The sequence below is a fragment of the Brienomyrus brachyistius genome, unplaced genomic scaffold (assembly GCF_023856365.1).
Source record: "Brienomyrus brachyistius isolate T26 unplaced genomic scaffold, BBRACH_0.4 scaffold58, whole genome shotgun sequence".
Classification (NCBI taxonomy): Eukaryota; Metazoa; Chordata; class Actinopteri; order Osteoglossiformes; family Mormyridae; genus Brienomyrus; species Brienomyrus brachyistius.
This window is the reverse complement of record NW_026042333.1, coordinates 1,071,608-1,093,828: the sequence shown is the minus strand read 5'-3', so window position 1 is coordinate 1,093,828 and position 22,221 is coordinate 1,071,608. Positions and strand designations below refer to the sequence as shown.

The 22,221-nt window shown below is 48.2% G+C and overlaps 1 protein-coding gene across 1 annotated transcript; it reads right to left on the bottom strand.

Annotated features, from left to right (window-relative positions):
* Window positions 1–6,130: 6,130 nt before the first annotated feature.
* LOC125724914 (somatolactin-like) lies at window positions 6,131–10,135 on the bottom strand. The gene is given in 6 exon segments (XM_049001381.1): window positions 6,131–6,352; window positions 6,999–7,082; window positions 7,084–7,179; window positions 9,013–9,126; window positions 9,961–10,035; window positions 10,037–10,135. Coding segments are annotated over 6 exon segments (690 nt in total).
* Window positions 10,136–22,221: the final 12,086 nt, after the last annotated feature.

The window sequence follows — 22,221 nt, the reverse complement described above, 5'->3', positions numbered from 1 at the left end:
CACTAGAATGCGGAACACTAGAACAATTCAATAACAAAAAACAGACGAGCAAAATACGGAACACTACAATACGGAATTTGATTGAGTGGCACATGATCGCGGGGTTCCGTGTTCACACATCCATTGCCAGGTTTACATTTCATTTTCATCTCTGTCTGTTTCAATTTGCTCTCCACCCTGAAGCCCGTCCGTTTCTGTGCCTGAGCTGTCAGCTGGGTTTTAGATTGCGTGTTCCGTTTAGGGAGCTGTCACATTCTTCGCATGCTTTAGATAACAGCTGTGTTTCGCTCCATTAATATAGGGTGTATCTTTGAAGCCCACCAGCTTCATAATCGGCTTCAGTCAAGCAAGGATGAAGAGAGAATAAGACAGAATTTAAATCAGACGTTACTGTATCTGTCACTGCTAAACCTGAAGGCCATTCATCCCCCATTTCAGGATATAACATACATGAAATCTATACCTTCTCACGTTCTAGCTATCATTTTTATAACACCACCCCCCCCCCCCCCCCAACAAAAAAAAATCTGCTTCCTCAGCAGTAACACAAATGCAGCCCTAACCCTGAACCTGCAGTCCCACAACATAGCATTGACACCAGCGTCAGAGGGGCGCTGCCCACAGCCCCAGTAGCAGGAAACCTAGAACTCAAATCAACCCTGCATTACATTACTGAGATAAATACTATTAGTGCTTCTGTCTTCGCTGTACTGATTGGTTCTTTTACATTACGTTGTATTGTACGGGTATGTTATGTTAAGGGGGGGTCACGTGATAAGTTATCACGACAGACGTCACAGTCTCACTGCTGTGCCTGTAGAGAAAATCAGGGAAGGACACTTCTGGAACATTCCGCGAACTTCTGCGGAGAACAAAAGGACGTGTGATCTTCTTCGCAGTGTTACGCAGTGAGACTCTCCCGACTTAGAAGGAGTGAGTAAAATAGTCCTTAATTAAGCCACCAGATGATGGATGGGAATTCATAAATCATATGAGAAAATGTATGAATACGGATGAAACAAGAGCTCATTACAGATATGGGGTCAAGTTATAAAAGAAAGTACAATTTGAAAGTATCCAGTAATTACAAAAGGGACCAGGCAATTATTATTATTATGCACTTGCAGTGGATATAGCATTATAACATAGGCCCAATAATCGTAATAGTCATTTCGTATTATTTAATGTCGATGATCTAAGCTAATAATCATCACACGCGGCGTACTGAGTTAACCTTGCTCGCGTGGCACCTCCGGAGAAGGTCAGTCCGTCACTTTTACGGAAAACGCTGACTGCGTTATCATTTTAGCTGCGAGCAGCCGTGGACTCAAGAGGCGATCCCTTTTATCCATCATACTTTGAAACATGCTCATTAAGACAGCCCTTTCACGGTTCCTCTTCAAAACCTCTGCAGAACAACGGGTAAAAACTTTCCGTCTCGTCCCCTAATATGACGCGTTTAATTGCCTCCGCGGCTTACACGGTTGTGTGCTGTATCCGTCTTTGGCCAGTAGATGGCAACAGACTATGCTGTTTATTTTCACTGCCGTGAATCCGTCCTTCCGTCTTCCAGCCGCTCATCCAAGTAGGGGTAAAGACCACTATAAAGCGAGCTTCCAAAATCCGAATTTACAGAAATTCCACAGAGGTACTACATTAATACTCTGTGTTTATTCTGCATCTATGCAATACCATTATACAGCATATGTTCATATAGGGGGGCGGCATGGTGGTGCAGTGGTTAGCACTGTTGCCTCAGACCTCTGGGAACCGGGTTCGAGTCTCCGCCTGGGTCACATGTGTGTGGAGTTTGCATGTTCTCCCCATGTCGTTGTGGGGTTTCCTCCAGGTACTCCGGTTTCCCCCCCACAGTCCAAAAACATGCTGAGGCTAATTGGAGTTACTAAATTGCCCGTAGGTGTGCATGTGTGAGTGAATGGTGTGTGAGTGTGCCCTGCGATGGGCTGACCCCCCATCCTGGGTTGTTCCCTGCCTTGTGCCCATTGCTTCCGGGATAGGCTCCGGACCCCCCGCGACCCAGTAGGATAAGCAGTTTGGAAAATGGATGGATGTTCATCTAGGTCTACAGTCGTGGGAAAAAAATTAAAAATACCACTCTACATTTATAAAAGAATCTGCATTTTTAAATCCTGGTTTAATCGTGGTTTTGCTGGCAGAAGGCTACGCTGAGCAGCAGGTTGCTTCCAGGCTCAAATCGTCTAAGACAGAAGTACACAAGAATAAGCAGGAGACACTGGGAACGACCAGAAACCAGCCAGGTAGAGGGAGGAAACGACATTCTAAAGCCAGAGATGACCGTTAACTTATCTACAGTTTCTCATGAATTACGGGATGACATCAAGTGACCTTCAAAAGGGATGAGAAACATTAAGTGTAGGTGTGATGTTCACTGCCAGGCTGCAGTTTGCAAAAAACAAAGATATTATTCGCAGACACACACCCATAAATTGAGAAATGAGTGAAACAAAATATATGCTCTGGTCTCTTCATTTTTTCCAGAGCTGTGTATGTAAAAGCACAGGAAAGTAAAACTTTTCGAATTAATCCGTTCTGTCGTTGTGACATTTGCAAAAATGGAATGAAAAATGGGAGTTATTAGCAAAGATCATAATCTTTTTTTTTTTTTCTATTTAAGAAGGGCGTTAGATTCTGTTAGATTAATAAGACCCTGGCAGTTTAATCCAATTCTTCTACTTTTTTTCAGAGTGGTGTAGGATTTCTTCTTAATGTTGTTACCTGCTGTTTCGTAGCCTTGCCTCTTAGGATTGTGTTGGGACTGATTTATTGATTCAAACGGTTTTAATTTAGGTAAAGCGTTTAAAAATACAAAAAACAGCACTGGGTGAGGGTGTTAATTTAGCCAGTGCACAGGGAGGTTTAAAATCCGGCCGTAATACGTTCCGCCTTAATAGCTCGCCTCGCTTTTTCTGCCGCGCTTTCTGTCATTTAATTTCGCTAATACAGTGTTGAAGTTCGCAGGTCTATTTAAAAAATCTCCCTTTACACGAGTGGATGAGCGATTATTAAAGTAAACCAAGCAGCCGTATCAAGAGCCATTTGCTGCACAGAAGAACTGGAAATTATCCAAAGGTAAAATATGCGTATTTTATGGGGAAAATGCCGCCATTCAGTTAGTCGTCGAGTGTAAGCTGCAGTGACCAGTGTCAGACGGGACTGAATGTTATATTTAGGCGACAGGTGTAAGCAAGCCTGTTCAGAATCGACCATTATAAAATCCAGTTCAGTGGACTTTTAACTGTGTACAAACTGCGTACCAGTTTAGGCACTTCCTCCAGTCACAGGCTGTGAGATTCTTTACAATTCCTCGCAATTACCCACAATCCCCCTGCACTGTACAGCAGAGCCATGACCCCACTGGCCCTGAGCATTTGTATTCAGACCGAGAAAGCCAGCGTTAAATCCAGCTTCCTGGTGTAGCAGTCTTGTCCCACTCTCCTTCCTGCAACCGAACGTTACATTAGGTTGCTTAAGTGGTTCTTTCATCCAAAGGCACTTTTAAAATGTTTACGCAGCTGGTCAGTTTGGCTGGAGTCATTAGGATGAGGCCCTTCCTAGAGCTCCAACCTACAGTTTTCAGGTAATAAGTCACTAACTACTGGACCCACACCCAGAAACCTTGAGAATGGGCCTTGGCTCCCAATGGGGCTGTAGTAATGCTGTCAGCTGGGGTCCATTAGACACCAGCGTCAGGCAGAGAAACAACTACCCTGCTAGGTTTAATTCAGCCCATGTTCCTGAGGAGGAGGCAGGGGAGCAAGGTGGGGGTGGGGGGGGCATTCATTGTATTGTTTTTTTGGGAGTAATCATGGGCATCTTTTGGTCCACTTGTGAACATTAAAGTCACAGTGAAGATAATATTTCCTCATGCTAACTGCCCTTTCGTTTCACTGCGCCGCTGTCGGTCACATTGATCGTTTCCCATTCACTCGTCTTGCTGTTGCTGCACCTTACAGGCCCGGCTGGGGTAACAGACCGAGAGACACACAGACCAGGGCCGGCTGAGGTAACAGACCGAGAGACACACAGACCAGGGCCGGCTGGGGTAACAGACCGAGAGACACACAGACCAGGGCCGGCTGAGGTAACAGACCGAGAGACACACAGACCAGAGCCGGCTGGGGTAACAGACCGAGAGACACACAGACCAGGGCCGGCTGGGGTAACAGACCGAGAGACACACAGACCAGGGCTGGCTGGGGTAACAGACCGAGAGACACACAGACCAGGGCCGGCTGGGGTAACAGACCGAGAGACACACAGACCAGGGCCGGCTGGGGTAACAGACCGAGAGACACACAGACCAGGTCCGGCTGGGGTAACAGACTGAGAGATGCACAGACCAGGGCCGGCTGGGGTAACAGACCGAGAGACACACAGACCAGGTCCAGCTGGGGTAACAGACTGAGAGACGCACAGACCAGGACCAGCTGGGGTAACTGACAGAGATGCAGGGACCAGGGTCAACTGGGGTAACAGACCGAGAGACACACAGACCAGGGCCGGCTGGGGTAACAGACCGAGAGACACACAGACCAGGGCCGGCTGGGGTAACAGACCGAGAGACACACAGACCAGGGCCGGCTGGGGTAACGGACCGAGAGACACACAGACCAGGGCCGGCTGGGGTAACAGACCGAGAGACACACAGACCAGGTCCGGCTGGGGTAACAGACTGAGAGACTCGCAGGCCAGACCCGGCTGGGGTAACAGACCGAGAGATGCACAGACCAGGGCCGGCTGGGGTAACAGACTGAGAGACACACAGACCAGGGCTGGCTGGGATAATCGACAGATGCAGGGACCTGACCCAACTGGGGTAACAGACTGAGAGACGCACAGACCAGACTCGGCTGGGGTAACTGACAGAGATGCAGGGACCAGGACCAACTGGGGTAATAGACCGACAGACTCTGGGGCCAGACCGAGCTGCATACCAAGGGGTCAGACTGGGCAGTTCCTGCTGGGCACTTTGTGTTCACAGCGGCAAGGTTTGTTTTAACAAACCCTCAGTTTCTGGAAAAGATGAAAATCGGCAGGCACAGAGGTCTGATGGGAATGACATCAAAGTCACGGGGACAGACGCAAAAAACTGCCATTATATATGGAAATGACACTCCCCCACTGATAATTCTCATAAAGCAGTTCATAATGAGCCCCCTCCCCACCCGTCCTCGACGCTCATTAAGGACTTTGAGATTTAAAATGTATAAATATGTCAAACAAAAACAAATGTGACAGTTAAATAAATAAAGTCAGCAGTTTAATTGGACTTTGGGAACTCATTACGGCGTAATTTCTGGTGCTTATAATTGTCCTGACATACTCGAAACTTTTGGAATTCATACTGTACCAGGAAACGCGAAATTTATTAGGAAGTTTTAAATCGCTTAATTGACAGAATGCTTATTACACCACTTCTGATTAACTAACACTAACAAACATGTTTCCAGGCAAAATTAAATAGAAACCTTTCAGAGTCATAATAGAATATCAGTTAAACTCTGGCCTGTAAAAATAAATCGAATTGGTAAGTTAATTGTGCTGAGAAATATATAAATAAACGCAATACATAACAACAGTGGGGGTATTAAAAACATTGCTTTAAGCTATAGTATTGCTGTCTTGCTCTGTGACTTTAATGAAGGCAATATCTGTGTAAATCTGGGGCACACGAGGAGAAATGGCCCTGGTTTGGTCCAACATGACTGGATTTGTCATGTTTAAACTGCACAAAACGATCAGCAGAGCACCACAGTGGTACCATTCTGTTATTTTGGTCTTTATCTCTACGGCCACAGCAGGGAATCATATCATAGAACTACCTCTTAGAACATTACTTTACTCGAGTGAGAAAAGTGCCCCTTTATTTAATTAGTCTGGTGTCTCACTACCAGCAAAAAAAACGTCGCTTATTAATTCAGTTCAATAATTCAATTTATTTTAAAAATTTTTTCTCCACTGCAAACAAGGAGCAATCTCAGTGGCAGTGTGCGAAACAACAAAAGAATGGAGCAGAACCTACAGAAAGATGCTTCACCGGTCAGCCCCGAATGCACGGCCCTCCAGTTCCGCTGGCGGTGCCCGGGGCTCACGGCGAGTTTGCCCGCCGCACGGCGACACAGGCGGCGCTGTCCGTCCTCCGGCACCGGAGCAGCTTCAGGAAGGTCTCCACCTTGTGGACGTCCTTGCGGAAGCAGGTGAGCAGGATGTAATCCCTGATCACGGACTCCAGGGGGGCCTGAGGCAAGTCCGCCGGCATCCAGCCCGCGGGAGGGACTGGGTCTGCCACGACGGCATCCTCATTCAACATCTGGGGGGGGGGGGGAGAGATGTCGAGAGGATCGAATGAAGAACATGTCAAACCATAGCTTATCTTTACTGTCATTCATCAACTGAGCTCTGTAATAATATTGTTAATGATTGCGCCCTATTTTCATAGTGAAGTATTATAAATAGGCAAGGGATTCAGGATAAGTGTATAAATCGGGGTGTATTGCGCCAGGTCCCGGCCTGAAATCTGAGCCTGGAACATTCCAGATAAATTGCCGTAAAGCCGTGTTCTGCCCCTAAAACATGATTGGTGGAGTCAGAACTGGTCAGGACCAGATGGCCTGTTTGCCTTGGTGCTTTTGATAAATGGCACGAGATCCTGGGAAAATGTGCATGGCTGCGTTTCCCATGTTTATTTATCCTAATCCATCACGGTGGGTGACGGATCCGGAAGGGGAGCTTAACGTAAACCTGACCCTGTCTCAGGAGAAAAATCCCCCCCCCCCGTCAGTGGGATTGATCCATTAAAACGATTGAAGACATGAAAGTGTCTGGAGTAGAAGTACCTACTGAAACATCTGCAGCCCTCCCAGCATGAACTAATGAAGGGTGAACTGATTGGTTGATACATTTAATCAGGTGACAAACATGTAGTGGAATGTTTTGGGTCGGGGGGAGTGGTGCACCTTCCCCATCAGCACCACCACACCCTGCTCCAGGCTCCTCAGCCTGCCCGCCAGCCAGTGGGTGCTCTCCAGCAGGACCGCGGGGGGCGTTGTCGTACTGGCCCAGTGAGGCCTCCAGGCCCAGCAGGGGCCCCATCCAGGACCGGATCAGGGCCAGGACCGTGTGGAGGAGCCACTCGTCCTACAACGAGAACCATGGCTTAGATCACGAGGTTTCCGAAAAAGGCTCCAACTCTGAAGAACTGTTTGAAACATTCAGGTCCATCCAGCTAAATGCTTTTGTCTCCAGAACCATCGCAAGAGCCGTGTGTTCGGAGAAGCCTTTTGCGTACCACTGCGGTACCATGCTGCCGTTTTCGCACTTGCGGTCTCCCTCTTAGCTTCAACCAGCCTCGTAATTCTCTCCTCTCACCGCTCACTGCTCTCTCTGCTCACAGAACAGCCCCCACCTGGATGTTTTTATGTTGGTCAATATATTTTATATCGTCAGGGTCTGTACTTTCCGACCCCACCCTCTGTAACCCTTCCACGTACCCCAGCAGGCATCGCAGGCCATCCCGCCTCCCCCCCCCCCGTTATTTAGTCCATCACTTTCCTATGTTTTCCCTCCCCCTTCGGCCAGCAGGTGTTGCTGGTCAACCTGCTCCCTCTGCCTCAGTTCCTAGTCTTCCCTAATGTGTTTTCCCTCTTCCCCGGACTGCCACATAGCCTAGCGTGTTGAGCATGCAGGATGCAGAGTGTTAACCTTCCGATTCGGGGTTCAAGTCTGGTTTCAGGCCGGCCTTATGTGTTATTTTGTATTTATTGCTTTTCTGTTTTTTTCCTACTGTTCAGCTACTTTTGCGTTCCTGTTTTCAGTTCAATAAACTGTCTTGTTGTCTCAGAGCCGCCAGTGAATCGTCACCTTCTTTTGTATTTTTGTATTCAGCTGCAGCCATGTGACTGGCCGTGGAGGAGCATATGTTTTCATTACCTGGCAGGTACCTGATCGACTAGCTACTGCGTGTATATTAATCATTCTCTTACATTAAACTTTTGTGAATTGAAGTAACCGAGTTGTGCGGCAGCTGCGTTTACCCAAAGGGGTTGCATCTTTTAAAGCGGTACACTTTTTGTATACTGTTTATAAATCTGATCTCCTTTCCCAAGGGGTACAACAGCAAGGGGACGTGTGCTGTCTTTCATCTCGATGGATCGTAATGCTTCGCCTGCCTCGTCCTTTAGCTTGTTGGCTGCCTCTGCACTCTGTAGCACACCTCCATTGGGAGTGGAATCGCTAGAGCAGGATGCACTGCTCTTAGGACCGGTTAGGACTGGTTCAGACCGGTTCGGACCAGGTGGGACTGGTTCCCGACCTCTTCCGCTCATCTCTCGCCAGTTTTGTTTTACAGGCAGCTAGCTAAGCTTTGAGTTTGCGATACATTATTTAAAATTCACACACGGGAGGTAACCCGGGGGAGTTTGTAACACAGTGCCAACATGGTTCAGGCTCAGTGTTTCAGCAATGAGGTGTTAATAAGCCTTGACAGCACGCTCTTTGTTTATATTGTCACAGGAAGGTAGAAATACTATTGCTGGTAAACAAGATAAGCGTTAAAACGAATGAGGCGGAGTAAAGATTCAGGAACACCTCGCTGCTGCGTTCTGTTTTGGGCATGACGTCCATTATCATTATCGACATCCTAATCAGCACACTCCTGTGTTTGTTGAGTGTTAGTGAGGAGCATGTTGCAGTTAATCATTTCATTCTTCTCTTTCACCTCCTTTTATTTACAACCAGTTGTTTTTTTTCTGGTAGTTTCTTTGTAGCTGAAGGCAGCAGTCTTGACTACATGCTGGTTGATATTAAAGAAAATGGATCTTTCCCAGCTCCTGAGGATGCTCTTGTGGGTTGAAACCTCAGACCAAACGTGGGACCTCTGGACCTTATCAGATTGCACACTGTTGCACATCTACCCCCATTAGACCCGTTACCCTGTGTTATGCCAGCTCGAGGCCAGATTCCTCCGCTTACTGATATCGACTCGGCTTCCACCTTGGATCCGGGGATGGAGATGCTGTTTATGTTGCACTCCTGGCCTCGCTGCAGGTGTTGGGAGCGCATGGAGAGAGGGATGAACATCTCCTCCTGCCAACGACAACAGCGTGAACCCCCGACACCGCTCTCAGGGCCTACGAGTGCACGTCCGACCGCATCAGAGCCGCTCTCATTCACGGGATTTTAGCAATTCGAGTGCAGACCCTTCGGACTCGCCCTGCTGTAATCCACCTGCACAGCAGAGCACACGATTCGCCTTTACAAAGCTGCATGCTGCAAGAATCCAGACAGATCCTGCTAAAAGAATACTATAAAAGTCTTGAGGAAGCGGAGATCATTCTACTTTAGAATTTACTGGTCTGCTGAACGTACGGACTTAAGAAGATAAAACATTAATAATATGAAGCTCTTTAGGATTAACAGTAGAACCGATGTATTAAAGGAGAATAATGTTAGCTTCATGGTTTTCTTCTTTTGAAATATATCTATAACCGTGCCAGTCTACTTTCACCCTCCTTTACTGAAGCATCTCTGCCTTTCAGTATCAATGCCAGCCTCTTGCTCAGCAGACCTTAAACTCTGCTAAATAATCTGGCACCAGCATCAGCAAAACCGGAGCTGCCCGCCTAGTTGCCAGACTGTCATTAAGACGGCAGTGAGTTATTAGCGCGTGTTGTGTTTGTTGGCTAAAGCTTCCATCCAGAGCAGTGCACGCCTTAAGCAGCTGGCGTTAGTCCTGCCACGATTCCAGTTAATTACCATTGGTCCTGACAAGTAGGCTGCAGAAGCGAAGAAGCCACAGCAAGCTTTCCTGGGGCTGGAACCAACCACATCTGCAGCCGATCTTAGCCCTGTGGCCTCATGCATCCAAGGTGGACAAGTGCTTATGGATGGATAGATGGATGGATGAACGGATCAACTTACAAACAGGATGTGCGACTCCTCGGAAACCTGGTATATGAGCTCGGCGTGCTGCGTGGCCCGCTCCAGCAGCTTGTCCAGCGGGGATGTTGGTGCACCTCCTGCTGGTGTCCGTCCGGTCCCTGCACTCCGGCGGGTATCCCAGCATGCCTCGGCAAGGCCACAGCAGCAGCCACATGTAGCCCCGCAGTACTGTGCCACGTAACACGCTACTGTCACGCTAATGTTTGATTAGCCACTTAGCGCACAGTAGCTACTTAATAGTCCACTTGTTACTCACCAAACCACTCAACACGCAAATATTACACTGGCGCTTAACACGCAAACGTAATACATTTACATTACTGTAGTCACTCAACACGTTATATTCAAGTTAGTTTGGCTGCTGAAGACATTGACTACATTTTCTAACATTACTGCCTGAACATTATTTGCTGAACCCCATGTGTGTCTAATTTATTAATAGAGAAAAAATAAATTTTCCTTCTGTTTATCGTTTTTCAATATTATATTTTTAATTTTTAATGTTATATGTGTCTGTGTTTCAGCAACGCTTGCACGTGCCTTGTCAAAAGCAGTTCAATGCACGTCTGAACCCATTCGTCATGCACAAGCCTAATAAAGGACTGTGGTATATGAAAGACCGGCACCACAGACTGCCATGCCATCATCCGGAGAGAGATCGATAAAATGTCACCGTTACCTTTATCCATCCCAGAAGCAGCGGAAAGACGGGGGCCGTGTCCAGCTCACCTCATAGCAAGCAGGTGAGAACGGACTTTATAGGGTGGGAGCCTATGAATGAAACAGTGGGATTCTGGGGCTCGGAAGGCGTAAGATGATTACAGCGGGGGGGGGGGGGGGGGGGGGGGGTTCTTGGTTTTACACATGATGTTCAGCTAAAAACAGAACAATGGAAATATGTGGTTTCTGGTTAACAGGAACATTTAGTCCAGTGGTTCTCAAAGTCGGTCCTCGGACCCCACTGCCCTGCTTGTTCTCCTGCTATCCCTGCCCCACACACAAGTCCCGGCTGTCTTTCAGCTTCTGATTGACTGAACACACCTGATCCAGGTAATCCAGGTGTGTAGGGCAGGGACAGCTGGAACACAAGCAGGGCAGTGGGGCCCAAGGACCGACTTTGAGAACCACTGTTCTAGAGTCTCTTTTGACAGTAATTAGCACTTAGTCATTGGGGTCAGAGCAGAAAGAAATGTGTTATAAAAGAAAAACTTGCTCTGCCTATTGTTTATTTACTCTTTTCCTTTTACACTGCAGGCCATGCAATGAAAGAAACCGTCTAAGGAATGATTTTTTTTAAAACCCAAATGGCATGTAATTCCAAAAACATGTATTTGTGTGTTTAATGTCAGGCAAAATCTTGTTGAAAAACATGACAATAGGAGAGCAGTGGGATTAATTTTATATCATTAAGTTAATTAAACTCAGACATGAAGATATTAAATATAACAAATTCAAAGTAAATATACCAGACCTCCACACAGCAGTAATAAGTGTATTCAGTTCACTATATTAATGCAGGTGAAGCATGGATGTCTTAAATCGGCATATTTTCAGTGTTTTTTTATAAATAAAATGTATATTGTTGGGAGCACTGAAAACAGCAGGATCCAGGGCTAACATGCTAACCCCTGTATCCATAGTGATTGTTCACTAGTGGCGGGGTTATTGGCTTATCAGGGTAACTTGTCGGATTTAAGCTTCATATTCGTTCACTTACATTTTATCCAGGCTACCTTAAATGCGACACGCCCTGGTGACCTTGATGAGGCGACTCACCTTGTTAAGTTTAAAACGGACCAATAGGGCGTGTTAATGGTACTCAGCTCCAGTCCTCCAGTCCAGTCCTCACCTTTACATGATGATTTACTCACTTGTCATCATCCAGTCTAAAAGGTTCGAGGCAAAAATTCATTGTTCACTGCATTAACTTACAACAGCGTACCACACTGGCCCTTTTAACAAACTGACCCCCCCAATCAGTGACGGGTCCTGCAGTGTGCGAACGGAGTGGTGGACATCGGACGACATTTTGCAAGAATCGCGAACCCGCCCCCAAAAGAGCTCGGATAGGGGTTGAAAGCAGTAAACAGGATGAGCGGTTCTCTGTTTCTCAGCAAAGCTAACGTTAGTTATCACCAAGTGCTGCACTGTCGCCTGCAGATTGATGCTGCTTGCGTTGAAGCTAGCTAGCTAACACATGTAAGGGGTAACCTTTCTGAATCAGTGCAAATGTATTTCCATTTTTGGACAGGAATTTATCCATTTCCCCATCAATACGATAATAAGATAATGACTTGATTTCAGTGGTGATGCAGTCCTGTAGTTTATTCACCGTTTTTAATGATACACAGGGGTGTCTTCATGGATGTACAGTATATAGACTGCCCACTTTATTTATTACCACTACACCACTGCCCACCCCCCACCCATCCCCCCCCCCCCCCCGGGCTGGCATCCTGTCCAGGCCCTGCCCTAGTCTTGTGGACGAGCACTTTCTGGGATCATCTCCAGGCCCCTGTGCCCAGGATTAGCGGTTACAGAGTCTTCTGGAACACAAGCTACTTCCGTGCAGGTAAAGTACGTGACCTGCCCCATACTTTATTTAGAACTTTCCAAGCATGAGTCAACACTCCCCAGTGAGGTCCAGTACTCCCAGTGACCCCAATGCCTGCTTCACCCGCCTCCCAGGAAAGAACACCTCTATCCCACACATGCACATGCATGCCACGTTCTGGCCCAGAAACTATAACCGGGATCTCTGGGTTCAGCTGCTGCTCCTTTCTGGTTCGACCAGAGCATGTGGGTGAGGCGGAAATGAGGAGGGAGAGCGGAGCAGGAGGATTTCGGGCCGGAGCAGGAGTAAGCACGGCGTGAGAGAGAAAGGATTTCGGCCGGAGTGGGAGCGAGCGTGGGGTGGGAGCGAAAGGATTTCGGCCGGAGCGGGAGCGAGCGCGGCGTGGGAGCGAAAGGATTTCGCCCGGAGCGGGAGCGAGCGCGGCGTGGGAGCGAAAGGATTTCGCCCGGAGCGGGAGCGAGCGCGGCGTGGGAGCGAAAGGATTTTGGCCGGAGCGGGAGCGAGCGCGGAGCGACATATTTGAACATCACCCGCTCACCACTTGAAATAAATCATTTCTGCTTGAATGTGGATTTGGATGCTCAGCTGAGTTACAGTTCAAGCTAAAATTAAAGTACAATGCAGATTGTTCCTTTTTTTGGAGCAAGCAGTGAGTGACTTCATCAGAGCGGGGATGAAGATGGACCAGAGTGACTGTGAGCAGGTTGAGTGCAGGAAGCGTACCGCTCCGCGAGCGATGAATGGAAATTCTCATCACTCCGCTTGCATGCTCTGGCTTCGATACAAAGAGCCACGACTTTAGACGACTAAGACGACTAAGTTGGAGGACCCCTCACCCCTGCTCCCTTAACGCAGGCCCAGCACGCCGGCGTGTCGCCGGTAAACACCCCCGATGTGTGCCTGGCCCCTGCGCCGTGCAGTCGTATGAAAGGAAGGTGTCCTTGGGGGATAGTCGCGGGGTTAACCTTTCCCTCTGAGAAACTCAATACAGGGATCAAGTTAGATTAGCAGGCGAGGTGGCAACTTCCACCCGCAAGGTCTATTCACACGATGATAAATACACCGCAGATGAATATACAGCACCTTCTGGAGCTTCCAGCCGTTGGCAGAGAACAACATGACAAATAACCTCGTCTGCATTCTGCGGGGCAGCTTATAAAAGCGCGAGGACATTTTTGTTTGTGTCGACAAACAAACAAAAATGGATCTACGTGTCTTTCTGGGGCAACGGTCTTCAGGAAGGACATGGTTGCCTTCGATGGCTCTGTACCCATAGAAGCTTATCCAGTAAACACTCCGTAGCTCACCTTTGTGTCAAATCCAATCAAAAAACAAGCAGAACTCACTTTGTACACACCGAAGACACATTTCTAATAACAGAGCCCAGCATTCAAAGCATCTGATTACCTGTTTATACAGCTGGCCACATTTTCCTACAGCGATTTCAGTTTAGCGACTTCCTCTACAATGTAGCCTGGTGACTGGGGACTTGATCCAGAAACATTCAGGATGCGAGCAGGGGTTGCTACCCATGTGTCACCTGCCCTAGTCAGGATGGTAAAGAGAACCATGTGACACTGAGGTGGGAGAGCAAAATGGTGCCTTTTAGTTGGGTATGAATGTGGAGAGAAATGAAACCACATTTGACTTGCATAAAAAAATTTCCGAGGGTTGAATGAAGAATTGGTACAGAGAGATAACCAATGAAATTGTAGGGGAGGTGGGTCCAAGCATCTTATTGGTTGATCCCGCCTCCTTTATTTTCTTGGACCCACCTCCTCTATAATCTGATTTGTATCTTTGTAATCTTGTATGTTTATAATCTGAATCAATTATTGAACAATGAAATTGGAAAGAGGACGACCCAAAGAGACAAAATGGCGTTGGCTTTTGGGGGAAGGAATTGGGCAACTAGATCTGGTTTAGTTATCTGGGGCTGAGATGCTTGTTTTAGTTTATTTGCGGTTCGGCATGGAAGACCGAGCAGGCCTGTCACGTGATGTCATCCCAGCCTTGGACGGTAATACTCCCTACCATTCAGTCAGCACTGTGTTTCTGTACTGCCGTGTGGCATAACAGGGATAAGGGACTTAAACTGACAACAGGCATAAATTACACTAAACTCCGACGGCTTGTGTTTTGAAGAGAGACAGATTTCCCAGCGACACATCAGCGAGCCGGCGGTGAGGAGCCGTGAACTCTGACGTCCTTAACGGGCTTTTGTCGTACGTTGGTGACAGCATGCCTTTTTAAATTCGGGGGGATGTGTCAGAGCTGTGGTGATGGGGGGCTGTGTGTCTGCACATGATATGGGCTGAAGTTCACTCCGTGACACCTCGCTCTGTGAGGCGGGGGTCGCATGGGCCCCAGCGTGCCACGCTTTTCAATCACGGAAATTAATAAGCGCAGAGATGGAATATTCTCGATTCCTCACATCGACGCTTGTCATGTGCTGCTAAACGTGTGAATTATTGACTTCTTTCTTTGCGGCTGACCTAATTGAAGATTTTATTTTATAGCTAAAGAAGAGATGTGATGATAAGAATGACAGTCCTTGTTGATCTTGGCGCTCGGTGTTAATGGAAGTGGCATTAAATGGATGAGCAATATCAATAAAATATGTCAAGTTCTGACATCAGAAAGAATTTGGCGAAACACAGCAGGATGGATTTTAATATTAGGGCTATGAATGTGGGTGGCATGGTGATGTAGTGGTTAGCACTGTTGCCTCACATCTCTGGGACCAGAATTCGATTCTTTGCCCAAGTTCTGTGTGTGTGGAGTTTGCATGTTCTCCCCATGTTGTTGTGGGGTTTCCTCTGGGTACTCCGGTCTCCCCCCACAGTCTAAAAACATGTTGAGGTCAGAGTATCGGAATTGCCCATAGGTGTGAATGAATGGTGTGTGAGTGTGCCTTGTGATGGGTGAACGCCCCGTCCTGGGTTGTTCCCTGCCTGGCACCTGTGCCTCTGGTATAGGCTCCGGACCCCCACAACCCAGAATAGGACAACTGGTTACAGAAAATGGACAGATATGAACATAGAGGAGGTAACAAAGAAACGCTCACTGGTAACTGGGCTACAGGCATGTGTTTATAATTTAAATGGGGCAAATGGTGGCTGTCAGTCAGGAGCTGAAAGAGGTGGTGTGTTTCAGCTACCGCTCCCTAGCGATGGTCTTCACAAGACCAACAGAAGGCTGACAGGCAAGCTGAAGGTCTGCTGACTCAGACATGCTTTTGTGAGAATGCAGTGACCCACTCCAAGAAGCTGCAGGAGTCACAGTGGTACAGAGTGCTTAAGGGAGACTGTGTAGGTCAGGGTATAGCAGACAGCGCCACCTGGAGTCGAGATGTCCCTGTCCCCATCAGGTCTTACACGCAACGTCCAAATTACACATTTTTGGTGATTAAGCTGTCAATTAAGATGACATTACGATGTGATTAGGGGTTTTGGGTGCACAGTAATTAGCCCCCAGATTAATTGGCAGGTGCTAATGTGTAAGTACTGTTACTTCTGCCAGGCGCTTAAATCTCAGCGTGGAATGAGACGCTTCCTGGTTCCCGCTCCGTTCCCCGTACTGGCGGACTGAGGTCTCCACGGGGGTCTGCATTCTCAGAACCACAGTCAGAACCCCAGCAACTGCCCCGCACAGGATCTGCAAAACAGCTGTCAGCAATCTGCCCGTCATGCAGGGGGCGCCAGACGGCTCCCGCGCCGGTCCGCTGGACGGGAACCTGCTGGGTGATTGGGCCGCCGCGCTTGGATGGAGCTCTGAGGGCGGGGGTCCATTAGATTGAGAACAGCACAAAAAAACACAAACAAAAGACTGACAAAGATCCATACAGATAAATAAATATATAAGGGTGTAGAACCAGCCCCCCCCCCGCCACTCCTCGCTAGACAGTGCGGAGCTGCCTTCCTTCACCAGAGAGACACTGTGTAAGCTACACCCCCGAAATCTCATTCCCTTTCTGAAGGGAGTCATTCCTCATCTCCGGAGAGGCTGCGGAATTGTTCACTGCTCAGAGCCGACACTTCACACTTCAGACAGCCCTGATCCTATCACTCTCTCTGGCATCCGCCCTGTTTACCTACATTCACTATTTATTTTTTTTTATATATATATATATATATATATATATATATATATATATATTTTTTTTTTTTTTTATTTACTCATCCTTTATTCCATCCCATGTTGCTTCTGACCATCGGTAGACAGCATAGCGTGAAACGTACGTGTAAAATTTCACGGTTACACACTTCAGAAATGCCGTGAACTTCTCTTGCATGTAAGGTGTTACAATGAGGCCCAGCCACCAGGACCAAACATAGGCGGGGAATCCTTAACGAAAGTGATGGAAAGTTCTTCTAGTTGAATTTGGCATCAAATCTTTAAAAAAAAAAAAAAAGACTGAAATACCAAGCCCTATATAGCTCCTCTATACATGATATATATCAGCCTGTTCTGCCCTCTGGGGGTCTGTTGCTATATCTGGGTATTCACTAGCACTCATTACTTGGTCGTCACATTGAGCCACGCTAAACAGCCATTAGCGGCGGCTAACTCCGTCGATACCTGCCCGCTATGTTAGCATTAGCGTCACAGGCCCCGCCCCACTCATCCTCCAGTAAAAATCGTGAATGGCTGCCCCACTCTTGGTCCCACCTGCCCGCCTCTCCCCATCCGAAACCATGCCACTTTGGCTAGTCTGTGCCCGTTTGCCAAACCATGCAAATCCGGGAACACAGGGCCCCCCCCCAGTTCGATGTCTCTCCAGCTCTGCCTCGCCTGTGCCCCTCTCTGCGTTCAAAAATCTCTACAGGGAACATTCCGGAAAGGCACGACTCGGCTCGTCTCTGGTACGCCGCCAGCGCAGCTCGGGCAGGGCCCTTCTTCGTCGCCAAGATGGACGACTCCTTCCGCGTTTGGACTTTTGCTCCGCGGAGATGGTTTGGCCGGCGTGTAACACGCGTGCGACGCCGGCAGTTTGACGTGTGGGAAGTGTGCGCACGTGTCTGCTCCGAGCCGGCTGCTGCTGCAGTGACATCAAAGAGGGAAGCTATACAGCCACAGGGAAAGGCTATCCCTGCGTTTATGCGCGAATATTTTATTTATACGCATATTAAATATACATTATAATACTTCTCAAGTCGTCCTTTTAAAGTAGCCTCCAGTTCAGCGTAAAACACATGGAATTCATATCAAGGCTCAGTGTGAGATGGAAATAACTCGTGGCAATAAGAGGACATTAGCAGTTAAGAGCTGGCATCCACAGAGATGCGGCTTTGCTCTGCTATGGCGTTACACCTCTAAGCATAAACAAAACACACAGACCATTAAAATTGCTTTTTTTTAAGTCATTAGCTAATTACAGCTCAGTGTTGTGTCATAAACAAGCTCTGTGTTATGGGACCACATAGGCAGCAGTGGGCAGTACGTGATATCTTTATTATTTCCAGTAATTAACAGATGGGGGGGTCTGGATGTGGTGGGTTAATTGATTTAATGCAGGCAAGGTTTGTGGGTTAATAATTATCAATTACAATTACTCACCTGACTTTGTGGATAAAAAAAAATACTAAAACCAATAAGTTGAAATATATTGTGGCACTGGATGGGCCCAGACATCGCGAGAGCAGCGAAGGACAAGGAGACTTGCTTTCTGGGGTGGAACACGCTCTTTTTATTTTCAGTCCTTAAGAGGACTATAACAGGCACCCAATGAGCACAGATCCCCAAATACACACAGCCGAAATACAACATGGCCAGACGCCGAGCTGTAAGGTGCACACACGGCGGGAGAGTTATACAGACTTGGAACACACAAGGATAGGACAGGGTACATATAAGACAGGAGGAAATATACACGACACAATCGGGACGGCAACTGTAACCATAAGAACAACAATACAAGGGCTATTTACAATTACACATACACAGAGCTATGTACGCGAGCGCTTGCGAGACAGGCCGGGAAGCGCAGATCTCACTGTCGCTACACTATGTAGAATTGTGTTATATCTAAAACTAATATGTTTCACTGGTGAATAATATAATGAATTAATTAAGAAAATGAGTGCAGGCATAGGCGGGGCGGCACGGTGGTGCAGTGGTTAGCGCTGCAGCCTCTTAGCAAGAAGGTCTTGGGTTTGGTCCTGGGTTCTTTCTCTGTGGAGATCGCACACTCTCCCTGTGGGTTTCTGCTGGGCGCTCTGGTTCCCTCCCACGGTTCAAAAGCGTGCAGGGTTGGTTGATTGGTGAGTCTAAATCGGCCCTATAATTGTGTGTATGTGTGCGCCCTGTGATGTGTTGGTGCCTGCGCAGGGTTGGTTCCCGCCTGTGCCCCTCGTTCCTGAAATAGGCTCCGATCCCCCCCCTGCGACCCCAGTTAGGATTAAGTGGTTACAGTGATGGATGGATGGAGTGCAGGCATAAGGCAGAATGATCAAAAATGTAATCCTTGGATGTATTCATTTACGAATTTGTGTCAGAATACCCCACTATTTCCCACGTATGAAAATAACAGAGTGGAGTTTTCCAGAAAGTCTTCGCAGAGGATAAGCCATGCCCTACAAGGAATAACCCAGTGAAAAACACCCAGATATTAGCTAATTAAAATGTGTAAAATGCATGGAAGATTTACTTGCTATTCAAAGACCCAAGTCAAGACTTCTGCTGCCCCGTCCTGAAGCATGAATCCCAGGGAGGTGGTCTGAGGTTCCTGATGCTTTCCCCCTGAACAGAGAAGCTTCTGGGTACAAGCAGGCCGGGTTCTCGGTTCAGATTAATCTCCACAAATCTTTGTGGGCCGATGTGTGTGTGGAGGTCTCTGTGCGCCGTAATTGGGGGGTGGTCTGCGTACATGTCGCACACAGAAAACTTCGCTGACACTTGAACAAAGTCGGGGAATGTTGCCGCCTACCGTCAAGATGCACGAAAACATTCGAGGGCTCCACTGTTAGATTCACGTTAATTATGTCGAGGTTGCAGATATTCTTAGCGTGAGCTTTGAGGAGGAGAGCAATGCCTGTGGAAACCCACCTGGCCAATCAAGGTGTGAAGTGCCCCGTGCGAGTATGGATGTGATTACCCAGCAGCACGTAGCGCCGCTCTCTCTACCTCGGCTTTACAGATGTGAAATTTGGAACCCACAGAGAAACATTCAGGCCACATCTGGGAGATGAAAGTCTGATACGCTTCAAGTGCGGGCACACCGCTAGTGTCTCGGCGCTGAGAGCCTGGCTTGGCGAAGAGATTATCCCGATTGGTGGCAGGCACACGATGACTGCTGGCCGACTGGCTGAAAGGGGCCGAGGGGCTGGATATGCAAAGGGGGTGTGGCCAGGGTGAGAGGCGGGGTCATAGGGGTCAGGTTCAATATGTGGGAGTACAATGCCAAGTACGTGGAATCTGAACACGATGGAGGAACAAATGGGATTCCGATTCAAAGGCCACAGCACGGAGGCATGTGCAAGCCTAGGAATGCCACTGAGAAAACTGCGACCACGTATCGGGCCTTCATGGCTGAGTGTGTCCAGGGCTGTTCTGAAGAGGTATGTGCAGCAGGAAGGGTGCTGTGATTATCATGGTCTGTTTTACTCAGCCTTGATTCTCACCCCACTTTTGATGAAAGAGACATTTCGGATGCTGAGTGTTAGCTAATCCTGTCAGAACTCCGCCAGGAAAATGAGAGGGCTGTCAGGTGCGTCCAGTCACGTCACGATAATAGAGCCAAGAGCTTCTTCTCTATAAGGCGGGTCTACACAACTCACGGTCCTCAAGGGCCAAGCAGTGCTGATTTTCCAGGCTTCCTTTGACTATGAGTCAGTGTGACCTTTCTGTAGTCAGTAATTATCAAATTAACTACCTGGGAGAACTGAAGACAAAGCCTAGATTTGGAATCGAAGGCCAAGTTTGAGGAGCTCCGGTCTGAGGATCATCTATGCTGAGGCTGCAGATCTTCTCAGTGTGAGCTGCCTCTGCCTGCTGGCCGGACAGCAGGAGGGCAGTCCCTGCTCCACCAGTCCGCGGCAAGATCCTGTAGCTCGCAATGGCACCAATGTTTTTATCGGGCTCTATTATCCGCTGTTGGTTCCTGTACCGGAAGCCTCTCTGCTCAGTGGTCCGTCTCTGAGTCTGGGCCCTTTAAACCTCTCCCAGGCACCGCAACTGCTGGGCAGCCCTGGCAAGACGAGAAGGAGTACAGTGAGGCCACGGGCAGCCCACTCGCTTTCCGGCGAAGCTCCTCCGTCCTTCTTTTCCTTTGTATCTAGATGTGTCAGAAGGACGACCTATTTTACAACATCGGGGACACAGAAGTCAGGCCGCATCCTTGGCGGATCTTCAGAACCAGTTTGGGGGGGGGGGGATCGTTTATAACTGGCAAGCTGACAATGAGTCCATGGGTCGCATATTCTCTGGGGAGGGCGATTGGTGCGTGTGTGGGGGGGGGGGTGGGGGGGTTAAGAGAAAACTGTTTGGCTGTGAAAGAAAAAGATGGAGTCAAGGAGCGATCACACAAAGAGATCTCTGCTACGTGTGGAGAACGTGGTGATGGAATTTCAGAATGGCATAATCCACAGACACGACATAAACAAGACCCGGAAAAGAATGTATTGGAGCGTCCCGATAGTTTCTTTATTTTCCCAAATTATTATTTTTTTGATTGTTTGTGTTCACTACTATCAGTGCATAATCCACTTCACTAGATGCACAAACGATTTATCAAACCACGTACACCGGTAATATACGAATACATGCTGCTCTGCTCATCGTCACATAAGGAAAGACTTCATTCATATGAGAAGTAGGTGGCGCCTTGGCAATAAGGCCAAGTCAAGCCGCTAAATAGCCGGTTATTGTGAATAAACGCGCGGCGGTGCTGTGTTTCACCGTGCCTTATCCCCCGGCGGACACTAGATGGCACTGCGACCTCTGAAAGGCCAACCCAGCGGGGCCAGTGGCTACAGCCAGCGTGCCCACTCAACCTTCCCGGATTTAATTGTGGCTTCCGAAAGTAGGGGTGCGACAGTGGGGTGGACGACACCAACGAGCCAGGATGGATGCTGCGGCAGAGCTGGCAGCTGAAAACAAAGGCCCAGAACTTATAAATCGCGATCCATTAGCGGAGCCAGCGTTATCCGTCATCATGTGAACACGGGCCCGTGAGAAATGACCTATTATGTTCCGTCCTGCTTTTATTTGTTTAGTGATTAATTATTTATTCCTCTCAATCTTTCATGGAGTTGAAGCTGAGGTCCTTATCCCCGGAGTTGGCTTAATTAACTTGCGCCATGAGGTAACAGATCTGTAATGGAATCCAATGCCCCTTTTCCACCATTACCTTCAGGTTTGCGTAGCCATCCATGAAATAGGCCTCCGTGATCCCAGAAATGTGGCTTTGGCTCTAATCCCCCCATGTGGGAAATCGCGTGGATGATCGGGACACTGGCAAATGGCGCGGCTGAACTTACGAGGTGCTTTAATCCCGGCCATTTAATTATTCAGCAGCCGTTTCTGCGAGGCGGGGCAGTGGGAGGAGCTCATCGCGCGGTCGTTAGGTTCTCGCCAAAACCTCGCTTCGTGCTCAGAATCCCACGCAGCGGAAACGGACACATTGACATTCCTTCGTCAGCACCTTCGACTGACAGTTTTAATCA